We start from the raw sequence: 17,513 nt of genomic DNA, 5'->3' as shown, positions 1-17,513 counted from the left end.
TGCTACAGACCCAATATCAACTCCCTGGGACTCTTGGTTATTGGGAAGAAGTTGTTTAAAGATTTTAGCCTTTTTGACTCCTGTGACCTTGAATGAAGGTCAAGGTCATTCATTTGAACAAACTTGGGAGCCCTTCAACCCAGCATGCTACAGGCTAAATATTAGGTCTCTTGGACTCTTGGTTATTGAGAAGAAGCCGTTTAAAATTTTAGCCTTTTTGACTCCTGTGACCTTGAATGAAGGTCAAGGCCATTCATTTGAACAAACTTGGTAGCCCTTCACCCCAGCATGCTACAGGCCAAATATTAGGTCTCTGGGACTCTTGGTTATTGACAAGAAGTCGTTTAAAGATTTTAGCCTTTTTGACTCCTGTGACCTTGAATGAAGGTCAAGGTCATTCATTTGAACAAACTTGGTAGCCCTTCACCCCAGCATGCTACAGACCAAATATCAACTCCCTGGGACTCTTGGTTATTGAGAAGAAGTCGTTTAAAAATTTTAGCCTTTTTGACTCTTGTGACCTTGAATGAAGGTCAAGGTCATTCATTTGAACAAACTTGGTAGCCCTTAACCCCGGCATGCTACAGACCCAATATCAACTCCCTGGGACTCTTGGTTATTGAGAAGAAGTCGTTTAAATATTTTAGCCTTTTTGACTCCTGTGACCTAGAATGAAGGTCAAGGTCATTCATTTGAACAAACTTGGTAGCCCTTCACCCCAGCATGCTACAGACCCAATATCAACTCCCTGGGACTCTTGGTTATTGAGAAGAAGTCGTTTAAAAATTTTAGCCTTTTTGACTCCTGTGACCTTGAATGAAGGTCAAGGTCATTCATTTGAACAAACTTAGTAGCCCTTTACCCCAGCATGCTACAGGCCAAATATTAGGTCTCTGGGACTCTTGGTTATTGAGAAGAAGTCGTTTAAAGATTTTAGCCTTTTTGACTCCTGTGACCTTGAATGAAGGTCAAGGTCATTCATTTGAACAAAATTGGTAGCCCTTAACCCCAGCATGCTACAGACTCAATATCAACTCCCTGGGACTCTTGGTTATTGAGAAGAAGTCGTTTAAATATTTTAGCCTTTTTGGCTCCTGTGACCTTGAATGAAGGTCAAGGTCATTCATTTGAACAAACTTGGTAGCCCTTCACCCCAGCATGCTACAGACCCAATATCAACTCCCTGGGACTCTTGGTTATTGAGAAGAAGTCGTTTAAAGATTAAGATTTTAGCCTTTTTGACCCCTGTGACCTTGAATGAAGGTCAACTTTATTCATTTGAACAAACTTGGTAGCCCTTCACCCCAGCATGCTACAGGCCCAATATTAGGTCTTTGGGCCTTTTGGTTATTGAGAAGAAGTTGCTTGAATGGAAAAGTTGACGGTGGACGGACGGCGGACGGACGACGGACGCCGCGCCACGGCATAAGCTCACTTGCCCTTCGGGCAGGTGAGCTAAAAAGATGTTCATAAAGTGTTTTTGGTGAAAGTATTGCACAAAAGACACTCAAGACATCTAAACATTTAAAAAAGAATTGTGAGTTTGATACTAGTAGAACACAAAATTATTTAAACTCCGTCATGCATTGACAACAACATTTCAAACTTATATCATTAGATTTATAACCCCAAACACTTACAACTTACGATGATGGAAGACCTTAATGCAGGACAGAAAACTGTCAAGATCTGAGTTACATCAATACAAATGTCGGATTGTATAATTACCTGATCTGTTGTAGAGTGTCCACAGAAGACAAGTAGCAGTGATCACGGAGGCTGGACAATCTCTGTCATATACATAAAAAAATTACTATCAGTCCATAGCGTTTAATTATCAGGCATTTGTAATTACATTATATATCATTAAGTTACTGATTCTCTATTCTGAAATATTGTATATACATGTACTTTGTAACCCTGGTAAATACACTGTACTAGTCAAATCGAACCGCTCTATTATAGAAAACTATCTCGATCAGTTAAGCCTATAAGACCAAACATAACTTTCAAAAAAAAAAAAATAAATAAATAAATAAATAAATAAAGAAAGAAACAAAAGAAAATGAAAATGAAAAAGAAATCCAGCTTCGATTTATAGAAATTTAAATATTAAAGAAATTATAATCCAGATATATATTGTACAAGTTTTCAGGAACTCATCTAGATTTTTCCATAAAAAAATAAGACATAGTTTTGTAAAATATCATAATTGATTACTTTTTATTTTTTAAAGCCAGAATAAGCCTTGGGATTACCTTTCGTTTATCTTGGAACATGGTCTCCTCTATCAACCAGAATCTCCTGAGAGAATAAAAAAAAAGACCAAGTTGAGGACCAAATTGTCTCCCTTGTATTCAATAAGTATGAAGAAGTTCTCGATAATTTATGGCAATATTAACAGCAATAAAGCAATACAGGGCCACGTTATTGATGATAGAAATACAAACTAGGTCCATATATAGCTGCATCGTAGATATTTCTAATAATTCGCGTCAGATAATGAACAAGACATCACAATAGATAAAATTCCCGGGCATGCCTACATGAACTCATTCTAGGTATCCTCATGCATTCTGGACCAACATGTGTGACCAAATTCTGTTTAAAAATGAAGACACTGGAGTGATGACAAAGATTTTTTTTTCGGCATAGCTGTATAATTTTCTTTTGGCCCCAGATATGACGCGACAGGTGGCGTTACTGGTCAAGATGAAGTATGTGATTGGTCAATGTAGCGGTAAATGCAAAATGCAGATATGCAGTTTAAGACGAAACAAAATTAAGATTGAATGCAAGCTGAATAAGTGGATGTATCTTTCAAATGACACATTAATAAAATTATATTCCTGATTCAAATGCAGTCTTTTTATCACCAAAAATGATTCAAACTGATATAATTTTGTTATCCGTGCTAAAACGCATACATTGATTAGTTCGTTAATCTATTTCACCAGCAGTTTTACATTATAACCACCAGCATTAAAACTATGCCGTTTATCTTCTTTGAAAGATATTTCTTGTTAAATAATAATTGTGAGCTTGACCTTGGCACCATGAAATAAGAACTTGATCAAGATATTCTCACACTTGGCCATAGCCCCAGATACATCAGTCAAAAGAAGGAAACAGGGTAAGATTTTTCATACTGACAATTTGTCATGCTCTTCTGTAGACATGACCTCTACCAACCCACTGAAGTCCGATACCTTAACAAGTTATGTAAATATGTATTGGCATTCGATGCCTGATAACGTACTGATCTATACCAAGGTACGCCATTAACGCCATGTCACCCTGTCTGTTGAGTTTCTGGACTCTCTCCCAGTACCGCTCGTCCTCCTTGTCATTGTAGAGGGCGTACAGGTCAAACAAAGGGGGATAAATCTTGGGTAGTAGTAACGGTTGTAATAGACTTCCAGCTGTCACGATTTCTCTGTAAATAAAATTCATAATATAATATATGTTTATTAAATTCCATTCAATCATATTCCTAATTTTGAAATGAATCCTTTTGTTATACATACATTTGCTCGTCACTGTCCAGAAGACCACTATCAACAGACTCTGTATCGCTACGCGGGGAATCTTTCCGCCTTGCCAGCACATCCTCTGACACAATTTGTAATGGTCCTCCATTTACGGGCAGGTCAGGAAATAGGATTCTGTATAATAGAAAGGGTAATGATTGCTTTACTGAAAAGTATACGTATCATACATTGAATTTATTTCATCACAGCAAAAAACATTTTCTTTTGTGATTAAGAAATCAATGAATCTACAGCAGTTTACAAGTCAAGGTCATCAATTATCAAAAGATTAAATCTAGAAAATATCTAACGCCAGATAATTGTTGGGGAGGGTGGAGGGGGAAAGGGTGGAGGGTTCAGATACTTCTTTTGGTTCATTTGATATGGTGATATGGTAATTAGAAGTCTAATGTAGTTAAATGAGGTATATGTAAATACCATATCTACCCTCAGATAAGCCTCTATCCACTGAAACTTCAGTATCATATTTTGTAGAGGGCTTCTTAAGGAACCACTTTTGGACTTACTTTTCAAAATTAATTGAAGAAGGGGGGACATATGGACAGGTACTTATTTGTTGGTGGGGGCTTATTTGTGGACATGGCATATTTGTGGACATGGCTTATTTGTGGACATGGCTTATTTGTGGAAATTGCTTATTTGTGGACATGGCTTATTTGTGGACAGGGCTTATTTATGGACAGGGGCTTATTTGTGGACATGGACTTACATGTATGTGTGGACATGGCTTATTTGTTGACATGGCTTATTTGTGGAAATTGCTTATTTGTGGACATGGCTTATTTATGGACAGGGGCTTATTTGTGGACATGGCTTATTTGTGGACATGGCTTATTTGTGGACAGGGACTTACATGTATATATTGACATGGTGTATTTGTTGACATGGTGTATTTGTTGACATGGCTTATTTGTGGACATGGCTTATTTGTGGACATGGCTTATTTGTGGGCAGGGACTTATTTGTGGACATGGCTTATTTGTTGACATGGCTTATTTGTGGACATGGCTTATTTGTTGACATGTCTTATTTGTGGACATGGTGTATTTGTTGACATGTCTTATTTGTTGACATGGCTTATTTGTGGACATGACTTATTTGTTGACATGTCTTATTTGTGGACATGTCTTATTTGTGGACATGGCTTATTTGTTGACAGGGACTTACATGTATATCAGGGCTCAGATAGAATTTTTAGAACAACTAGGCACTGTGCCTAGTAACAATAGTACAAGCACTCGGCACTATTTGAAATCCACTTGGCACCAAATAGCTAACTTGTGATTTCATCTTGTTTTAAGTTAAGACTTTTATATTGTATGTCCTTGTGTGAGTGCATACATCTTATCATGTCTTAATAATATATTTAGTTATAGAAGAAAGAAAACATCACAAAATTATCTTTTGTAAGTTTTTAATCTCATAGAACCAGTACCTATAAAAAGTGTCAACTAAGTATCTGCAAGATTGGGGCACTCTGTACAATATTAACAGTTCGTGATACTCCAACAATGTTATAGGTTTTACATGTACACAGCGCAGTCGGCAAAATCATTTCCGATAGAAAAAGGGCCGACCAGCAGCCTCTTATATTATAGAAGTACAGTTCATGACATGATATATTAAATGTCGGATTTCGTCATCCATTCTTTATGGAATTACCCTTCACCTTTCACCCTCACTTCAGTCGTAAAGAAACTAAACAGGAATACGCTGCAACCTCAAAAAACACATACGCACTCGCCACACACAATCGTGCATATCGCACGCACAGGAGACAGTCCATATGTTAAATGAATCAAACCAAACTAAACCAAACACTTGTGTCATTTCGATCTCTAGTTTGCCGGACTTCCTCATTACCGTCATTTAACGTTCGTCAGTGATTGTTTTGAAAAAGAAATCAACGAGCCGCTCGCTCGTTGTTGTAAAGGAAGTTGTGAAGAAACGCCCGCATGCGCACTGGTTTGTTAACAGCATCTCTTTGATGCTTTATTATCAGACGCATGCTTTAGTAAATTACAAGCGTTTGAACGACCCGGCCCGTACTAGTGAAGTCATTTGTAAACACATGTCACGTTAGCCTAAGGTATGTGTATGGTTCATCTTATCGACATATTATGATATTAAAATCTTTTTAAAAAATGTCTTTGGATTAGTAACAATTCGACACAGTGTTATTACTGTGTGTTCTAAACTTTTGCTCGGCACTAGGACGAGTCTGACCCAACAGTTCACTCGGCACTTGACTGTTTTGACCCGGGCAAGACGAGTGGACGAGTGGTTTATCGGAGCCCTGCTAATAGTATATGTTGACATGGCTTATTTGTTGACAGGGACGTACATGTATTTGTGGACATGGCTTATTTGTGGACATGGCTTATTTGTGGACAGGGACTTACATGTATTTGTGGACATGGCGTATTTGTGGATAGGACTTATTTGCAGTTAAATGTAGTTATTGCAAAATAAGTGATAATTATAACTGTAATTTATGTTCATTAAGTAAAGAAACATAAATATGAATACCGGACTATCTTGAAAAGTCTTTTGATGAATGACATCACTTCCTGTACAGCGTGAGTGAGTAGTCTTGGATGCGCACCAACTCCAATGTAGGCGGCACGGAACACATCAACAAGTCCCTCCATTAGTTGTCCGAGTGGGTGAAAGTTTGTGTCAAAGGCCTGAACAGTATAAATTATAACAAGTTACAAACACCTAAACAAAGGCCTGAACAGTATAAATTATAACAAGTTACAAACACCTTAACAGTATAAATTATAACAAGTTACAAACACCATTACAGTATAATATATAACAAGTTACAAACACCTTAACAGTATAATATATAACAAGTTACAAACACCATTACAGTATAATATATAACAAGTTATAAACACCTTAACAGTATAATATATAACAAGTTACAAACACCTTAACAGTATAATATATAACAAGTTATAAACACCTTAACAGTATAATATATAACAAGTTATAAACACCTTAACAGTATAATATATAACAAGTTACAAACACATTAACAGTATAATATATAACAAGTTATAAACACCTTAAAAGTATAATATATAACAAGTTATAAACACCTTAACAGTATAATATATAACAAGTTACAAACACATTAACAGTATAATATATAACAAGTTACAAACACCTTAACAGTATAATATATAACAAGTTACAAACACATTAACAGTATAATATATAACAAGTTACAAACACCTTAACAGTATAATATATAACACGTTACAAACACCTCGACAGTATAATATATAACAAGTTACAAACACCTTAACAGTATAATATATAACAATTTACAAACATCTTAACAGTATAATATGTAACAAGTTATAAACACCATTACAGTATAATATATAACAAGTTATAAACACCTTAACAGTATAATATATAACAAGTTACAAACACCTTAACAGTATAATATATAACAAGTTATAAACACCTTATCAGTATAATATATAACAAGTTACAAACACCTTAGCAGTATAATATATAACAAGTTATAAACACCTTAACAGTATAATATATAACAAGTTATAAACACCTTAACAGTATAATATATAACAAGTTACAAACACATTAACAGTATAATATATAACAAGTTACAAACACCTTAACAGTATAATATATAACAAGTTACAAACACATTAACAGTATAATATATAACAAGTTACAAACACCTTAACAGTATAATATATAACAAGTTACAAACACCATTACAGTATAATATATAACAAGTTACAAACACCTTAACAGTATAATATATAACAAGTTACAAACACCTTAACAGTATAATATATAACAAGTTACAAACACCTTAACAGTATAATATATAACAAGTTACAAACACCTTAACAGTATAATATATAACAAGTTACAAACACCTTAACAGTATAACATTTAACAAGTTATAAACACCTTAACAGTATAATATATAACAAGTTACAAACACCTTAACAGTATAATATATAACAAGTTACAAACACCTTAACAGTATAATATATAACAAGTTACAAACACCTTAACAGTATAACATTTAACAAGTTACAAACACCTTAACAGTATAATATATAACAAGTTACAAACACCTTAACAGTATAATATATAACAAGTTACAAACACCTAAACAGTATAATATATAACAAGTTATAAACACCTTAACAGTATAATATATAACAAGTTATAAACACCTTAACAGTATAAATTATAACAAGTTACAAACACATTAACAGTATAATATATAACAAGTTATAAACACCTTAACAGTATAATATATAACAAGTTACAAACACTTTAACAGTATAATATATAACAAGTTACAAACACCTTAACAGTATAAAATATAACAAGTTATAAACACCTTAACAGTATAATATATAACAAGTTATAAACACATTAACAGTATAATATATAACAAGTTACAAACACCTTAACAGTATAATATATAACAAGTTATAAACACCTTAACAGTATAATATATAACAAGTTACAAACACATTAACAGTATAATATATAACAAGTTACAAACACCTTAACAGTATAATATATAACACGTTACAAACACATTAACAGTATAATATATAACACGTTACAAACACCATTACAGTATAATATATAACAATTTACAAACACATTAACAGTATAATATATAACAAGTTACAAACACATTAACAGTATAATATATAACAAGTTACAAACACCTTAACAGTATAATATATAACAAGTTACAAACACATTAACAATATAATATATAACAATTTACAAACACCATTACAGTATAATATATAACAAGTTACAAACACCTTAACAGTATAAAATATAACAAGTTATAAACACATTAACAGTATAATATATAACAAGTTATAAACACCTTAACAGTATAATATATAACACGTTACAAACACATAAACAGTATAATATATAACAAGTTACAAACACCTTAACAGTATAATATATAACAAGTTACAAACACCTTAACAGTATAATATATAACAAGTTATAAACACCTTAACAGTATAATATATAACACGTTACAAACACATAAACAGTATAATATATAACAAGTTATAAACACCTTAACAGTATAATATATAACAAGTTACAAACACATTAACAGTATAATATATAACAATTTATAAACACCTTAACAGTATAATATATAACAAGTTACAAACACATTAACAGTATAATATATAACAAGTTACAAACACATTAACAGTATAATATATAACAAGTTATAAACACCTTAACAGTATAATATATAACAAGTTATAAACACATTAACAATATAATATATAACAAGTTACAAACACCTTAACAGTATAATATATAACAAGTTACAAACACCTTAACAGTGTAATATATAACAAGTTACAAACACCTTAACAGTATAATATATAACAATTTACAAACACCGTAACAGTATAATATATAACAAGTTACAAACACCTTAACAGTATAATATATAACAAGTTACAAACACCGTAACAGTATAATATATAACAAGTTACAAACACATTAACAGTATAATATATAACAAGTTACAAACACATTAACAGTATAATATATAACAAGTTACAAACACCGTAACAGTATAATATATAACAAGTTATAAACACATTAACAGTATAATATAAAACAAGTTACAAACACCTTAACAGTATAATATATAACAAGTTACAAACACCTTAACAGTATAATATATAACAAGTTACAAACACCTTAACAGTATAATATATAACAAGTTACAAACACATTAACAGTATAATATATAACAAGTTATAAACACCTTAACAGTATAATATATAACAAGTTACAAACACATTAACAGTATAATATATAACAAGTTACAAACACATTAACAGTATAATATATAACAAGTGATAAACACCTTAACAGTATAATATATAACAAGTTATAAACACCTTAACAGTATAATATATAACAAGTTACAAACACATTAACAGTATAATATATAACAATTTACAAACACCTTAACAGTATAATATATAACAAGTTATAAACACATTAACAGTATAATATATAACAAGTTACAAACACATTAACAGTATAATATATAACAAGTTACAAACACCTTAACAATATAATATATAACAAGTTACAAACACCTTAACAATATAATATATAACAAGTTACAAACACCTTAACAGTATAATATATAACAAGTTATAAACACATTAACAGTATAATATATAACAAGTTACAAACACATTAACAGTATAATATATAACAAGTTACAAACACATTAACAGTATAATATATAACAAGTTATAAACACATTAACAGTATAATATATAACAAGTTACAAACACCTAAACAGTATAATATATAACAAGTTACAAACACCTTAACAATATAATATATAACAAGTTATAAACACCTTAACAGTATAATATATAACAAGTTACAAACACATTAACAGTATAATATATAACAATTTACAAACACCTTAACAGTATAATATGTAACAAGTTACAAACACATTAACAGTATAATATATAACAAGTTACAAACACCTTAACAGTATAATATATAACAAGTTACAAACACCTTAACAGTATAATATATAACAAGTTATAAACACATTAACAGTATAATATATATAACAAGTTACAAACACCTTAACAGTATAATATATAACAAGTTACAAACACATTAACAGTATAATATATAACAAGTTACAAACACCTTAACAATATAATATATAACACGTTACAAACACCTTAACAATATAATATATAACAAGTTACAAACACCTTAACAGTATAATATATAACAAGTTACAAACACATTAACAGTATAATATATAACAAGTTACAAACACCTTAACAGTATAATATATAACAAGTTATAAACACCTTAACAGTATAATATATAACAAGTTACAAACACTTTAACAGTATAATATATAACAAGTTACAAACACCTTAACAGTATAATATATAACAAGTTACAAACACCTTAACAGTATAATATATAACAAGTTACAAACACCATTACAGTATAATATATAACAAGTTACAAACACATTAACAGTATAATATATAACACGTTACAAACACCTTAACAGTATAATATATAACAAGTTACAAACACCATTACAGTATAATATATAACAAGTTACAAACACCTTAACAGTATAATATATAACAAGTTATAAACACCTGAACAGTATAATATATAACAAGTTACAAACACATTAACAGTATAATATATAACAAGTTACAAACACCTTAACAGTATAATATATATAACAAGTTACAAACACCTTAACAGTATAATATATAACAAGTTACAACACCATTACAGTATAATATATAACAATTTACAAACACATTAACAGTATAATATATAACAAGTTACAAACACCTTAACAGTATAATATATATAACAAGTTACAAACACCTTAACAGTATAATATATAACAAGTTATAAACACATTAACAGTATAATATATAACAAGTTACAAACACCTTAACAGTATAATATATAACAAGTTACAAACACATTAACAGTATAATATATAACAAGTTATAAACACCTTAACAGTATAATATATAACAAGTTACAAACACTTTAACAGTATAATATATAACAAGTTACAAACACCTTAACAGTATAATATATAACATGTTACAAACACCTTAACAGTATAATATATAACAAGTTATAAACACATTAACAGTATAATATATAACATGTTACAAACACCTTAACAGTATAATATATAACAATTTACAAACACTTTAACAGTATAATATATAACAAGTTACAAACACCTTAACAGTATAATATATAACAAGTTACAAACACCTTAACAGTATAATATATAACAATTTATAAACACCTTAACAGTATAATATATAACAAGTTATAAACACATTAACAGTATAATATATAACAAGTTACAAACACCTTAACAGTATAATATATAACAAGTTACAAACACCTTAACAGTATAATATATAACAAGTTACAAACACCTAAACAAACACTTGAACAGTATAATATATAACAAGTTACAAACACCTTAACAGTATAATATATAACAAGTTACAAACACCTTAACAGTATAATATATAACAATTTATAAACACCTTAACAGTATAATATATAACAAGTTACAAACACCTTAACAGTATAATATATAACAAGTTACAAACACCTTAACAGTATAATATATAACAAGTTACAAACACATTAACAGTATAATATATAACAAGTTACAAACACCTTAACAGTATAATATATAACAAGTTACAAACACATTAACAGTATAATATATAACAAGTTACAAACACTTTAACAGTATAATATATAACAAGTTATAAACACCTTAACAGTATAATATATAACAAGTTACAAACACCTTAACAGTATAATATATAACAAGTTACAAACACATTAACAGTATAATATATAACAAGTTACAAACACCTTAACAGTATAATATATAACAAGTTACAAACACATTAACAGTATAATATATAACAAGTTACAAACACTTTAACAGTATAATATATAACAAGTTATAAACACCTTAACAGTATAATATATAACAAGTTACAAACACCTTAACAGTATAAATTATAACAAGTTACAAACACATTAACAGTATAATATATAACAAGTTATAAACACCTTAACAGTATAATATATAACAAGTTACAAACACCTTAACAGTATAATATATAACAAGTTACAAACACCTTAACAGTATAAATTATAACAAGTTACAAACACATTAACAGTATAATATATAACAAGTTACAAACACCATTACAGTATAATATATAACAAGTTATAAACACATTAACAGTATAATATATAACAAGTTACAAACACCTTAACAGTATAATATATAACAAGTTACAAACACCTTCACAGTATAATATATAACAAGTTATAAACACCTTAACAGTATAATATATAACAAGTTACAAACACCTTAACAGTATAATATATAACAAGTTACAAACACATTAACAATATAATATATAACAATTTACAAACACCATTACAGTATAATATATAACAAGTTATAAACACCTTAACAGTATAATATATAACAAGTTACAAACACCTTAACAGTATAATATATAACAAGTTACAAACACCTTCACAGTATAATATATAACAAGTTATAAACACCTTCACAGTATAATATATAACAAGTTACAAACACCTTAACAGTATAATATATAACAAGTTACAAACACCTTAACAGTATAATATATAACAAGTTACAAACACCTTAACAGTATAATATATAACACGTTACAAACACACTAACAGTATAATATATAACAAGTTACAAACACCTTAACAGTATAATATATAACAAGTTATAAACACCTTAACAGTATAATATATAACAAGTTACAAACACCGTAACAGTATAATATATAACATGTTACAAACACCATTACAGTATAATATATAACAAGTTACAAACACCATTACAGTATAATATATAACAAGTTACAAACACCTTAACAGTATAATATATAACAAGTTATAAACACCTTAACAGTATAATATATAACAAGTTACAAACACCTTAACAGTATAATATATAACAAGTTACAAACACCTTAACAGTATAATATATAACAAGTTACAAACACACTAACAGTATAATATATAACAAGTTACAAACACCTTAACAGTATAATATATAACAAGTTACAAACACATTAACAGTATAATATATAACAAGTTATAAACACCTTAACAGTATAATATATAACAAGTTACAAACACCTTAACAGTATAATATATAACAAGTTACAAACACCTTAACAGTATAATATATAACAAGTTATAAACACCTAAACAGTATAATATATAACAAGTTATAAACACCTTAACGGTATAATATATAACAAGTTACAAACACATTAACAGTATAATATATAACAAGTTATAAACACCATTACAGTATAATATATAACAAGTTACAAACACCTTAACAGTATAATATATAACAAGTTATAAACACCTTAACGGTATTATATATAACAAGTTACAAACACCTTAACAGTATAAATTATAACAAGTTATAAACACCTTAACAGTATAATATATAACAAGTTATAAACACCTTAACGGTATAATATATAACAAGTTACAAACACATTAACAGTATAATATATAACAAGTTATAAACACCATTACAGTATAATATATAACAAGTTACAAACACCTTAACAGTATAATATATAACAAGTTACAAACACCATTACAGTATAATATATAACAAGTTACAAACACCTTAACAGTATAATATATAACAAGCTACAAACACATTAACAGTATAATATATAACACGTTATAAACACATTAACAGTATAATATATAACAAGTTATAAACACCTTAACAGTATAATATATAACAAGTTACAAACACCTTAACAGTATAATATATAACACGTTATAAACACCTTAACAGTATAATATATAACAAGTTACAAACACCTTAACAGTATAATATATAACAAGTTACAAACACCTTAACAGTATAATATATAACAAGTTACAAACACATTAACAGTATAATATATAACAAGTTACAAACACATTAACAGTATAATATATAACAAGTTATAAACACCTTAACAATATAATATATAACAAGTTATAAACACCTTAACAGTATAATATATAACATGTTACAAACACCATTACAGTATAATATATAACAAGTTATAAACACCTAAACAGTATAATATATAACAAGTTATAAACACCTTAACGGTATAATATATAACAAGTTACAAACACCATTACAGTATAATATATAACAATTTACAAACACATTAACAGTATAATATATAACAAGTTACAAACACCTTAACAGTATAATATATAACAAGTTATATACACCTTAACAGTATAATATATAACAAGTTACAAACACCTTAACAGTATAATATATAACAAGTTACAAACACCTTAGCAGTATAATATATAACACGTTACAAACACATTAACAGTATAATATATAACAAGTTATAAACACCTTAACAGTATAATATATAACAAGTTACAAACACCTTAACAGTATAATATATAACAAGTTACAAACACATTAACAGTATAATATATAACAAGTTATAAACACCTTAACAGTATAATATATAACAAGTTACAAACACCTTAACAGTATAATATATAACAAGTTACAAACACATTAACAGTATAATATATAACAAGTTACAAACACCTTAACAGTATAATATATAACAAGTTACAAACACCTTAACAGTATAATATATAACACGTTACAAACACATTAACAGTATAATATATAACAAGTTATAAACACCTTAACAGTACAATATATAACAAGTTATAAACACCTTAACAGTATAATATATAACAAGTTACAAACACCTGAACAGTATAATATATAACAAGTTATAAAGACCTTAACAGTATAATATATAACAAGTTATAAAGACCTTAACAGTATAATATATAACAAGTTACAAACACCTAAACAGTATAATATATAACAAGTTACAAACACATTTAACAGTATTATATATAACAAGTTACAAACACCTAAACAGTATAATATATAACAAGTTATAAACACCTTAACAGTATAATATATAACAAGTTACAAACACCTAAACAGTATAATATATGACAAGTTACAAACACCTTAACAGTATAATATATAACAAGTTACAAACACCTTAACAGTATAATATATAACAAGTTATAAACACCTTAACAGTATAATATATAACAAGTTATAAACACCTTAACAGTATTATATATAACAAGTTATAAACACCTTAACAGTATAATATATAACAAGTTATAAACACCTTAACAGTATAATATATAACAAGTTACAAACACATTTAACAGTATTATATATAACAAGTTATAAACACCATAACAGTATAAAATATAACAAGTTATAAACACCTTAACAGTATAATATATAACAAGTTACAAACACCTTAACAGTATAATATATAACAATTTACAAACACATTAACAGTATAATATATAACAATTTACAAACACATTAACAGTATAATATATAACAAGTTACAAACACCTTAACAGTATAATATATAACAATTTACAAACACATTAACAGTATAATATATAACAATTTACAAACACATTAACAGTATAACATTTAACAAGTTACAAACACCTTAACAGTATAATATATAACAAGTTATAAACACATTAACAGTATAATATATAACAAGTTACAAACACCTTAACAGTATAATATATAACAAGTTACAAACACATTAACAGTATAATATATAACAATTTACAAACACATTAACAGTATAATATATAACAAGTTACAAACACCTAAACAGTATAATATATAACAATTTACAAACACATTAACAGTATAATATATAACAATTTACAAACACATTAACAGTATAATATATAACAAGTTATAAACACCTTAACAGTATAATATATAACAATTTACAAACACATTAACAGTATAATATATAACAAGTTACAAACACCTAAACAGTATTATATATAACAATTTACAAACACATTAACAGTATAATATATAACAATTTACAAACACATTAACAGTATAATATATAACAAGTTACAAACACCTTAACAGTATAATATATAACAATTTACAAACACATTAACAGTATAATATATAACAAGTTACAAACACATTAACAGTATAATATATAACACGTTACAAACACATTAACAGTATAATGTATAACAAGTTACAAACACCTTAACAGTATAATATATAACAAGTTATAAACACCTTAACAGTATAATATATAACAAGTTACAAACACATTAACAGTATAATATATAACAAGTTATAAACACATTAACAGTATAATATATAACAAGTTACAAACACATTAACAGTATAATATATAACAAGTTACAAACACCTTAACAGTATAATATATAACAAGTTACAAACACCTTAACAGTATAATATATAACAAGTTATAAACACCTTAACAGTATAATATATAACAATTTACAAACACATTAACAGTATAATATATAACAATTTACAAACACATTAACAGTATAATATATAACAATTTACAAACACATTAACAGTATAATATATAACAATTTACAAACACATTAACAGTATAATATATAACAAGTTACAAACACATTAACAGTATAATATATAACAAGTTACAAACACCTTAACAGTATAATATATAACAAGTTATAAACACATTAACAGTATAATATATAACAAGTTACAAACACATTAACAGTATAATATATAACAAGTTATAAACACCTTAACAGTATAATATATAACAAGTTATAAACACCATTACAGTATAATATATAACAAGTTACAAACACCTTAACAGTATAATATATAACAAGTTACAAACACCTTAACAGTATAATATATAACAATTTACAAACACATTAACAGTATAATATATAACAAGTTACAAACACCTAAACAGTATAATATATAACAATTTACAAACACATTAACAGTATAATATATAACAAGTTATAAACACCATTACAGTATAATATATAACAAGTTATAAACACCTTAACAGTATAATATATAACAAGTTACAAACACCTTAACAGTATAATATATAACAAGTTACAAACACATTAACAGTATAATATATAACAAGTTACAAACACCTTAACAGTATAATATATAACAAGTTATATACACCTTAACAGTATAATATATAACAAGTTATAAACACCTTAACAGTATAATATATAACAAGTTATAAACACATTAACAGTATAATATATAACAATTTACAAACACATAAACAGTATAATATATAACAAGTTATAAACACCTTAACAGTATAATATATAACAATTTACAAACACATAAACAGTATAATATATAACAAG

At 27.4% G+C, this 17,513-nt stretch overlaps 1 protein-coding gene across 1 annotated transcript in view; it reads right to left on the bottom strand.

The window, feature by feature from the left end:
* Positions 1-17,513, bottom strand: part of LOC117318008 (alsin-like) — a 108,181-nt gene that overhangs the window by 8,355 nt on the left and 82,313 nt on the right. Inside the window, 5 exon segments of the mRNA XM_033872980.1 lie at positions 1,729-1,790; positions 2,259-2,304; positions 3,260-3,436; positions 3,528-3,665; positions 6,081-6,238. Of these exon segments, the coding sequence (XP_033728871.1) occupies positions 1,729-1,790; positions 2,259-2,304; positions 3,260-3,436; positions 3,528-3,665; positions 6,081-6,238 (581 nt within the window).

Source organism: Pecten maximus, chromosome 19, assembly GCF_902652985.1.
Source record: "Pecten maximus chromosome 19, xPecMax1.1, whole genome shotgun sequence".
Lineage (NCBI taxonomy): Eukaryota > Metazoa > Mollusca > Bivalvia > Pectinida > Pectinidae > Pecten > Pecten maximus.
This window is presented reverse-complemented; position numbering and strand designations above follow the sequence as displayed.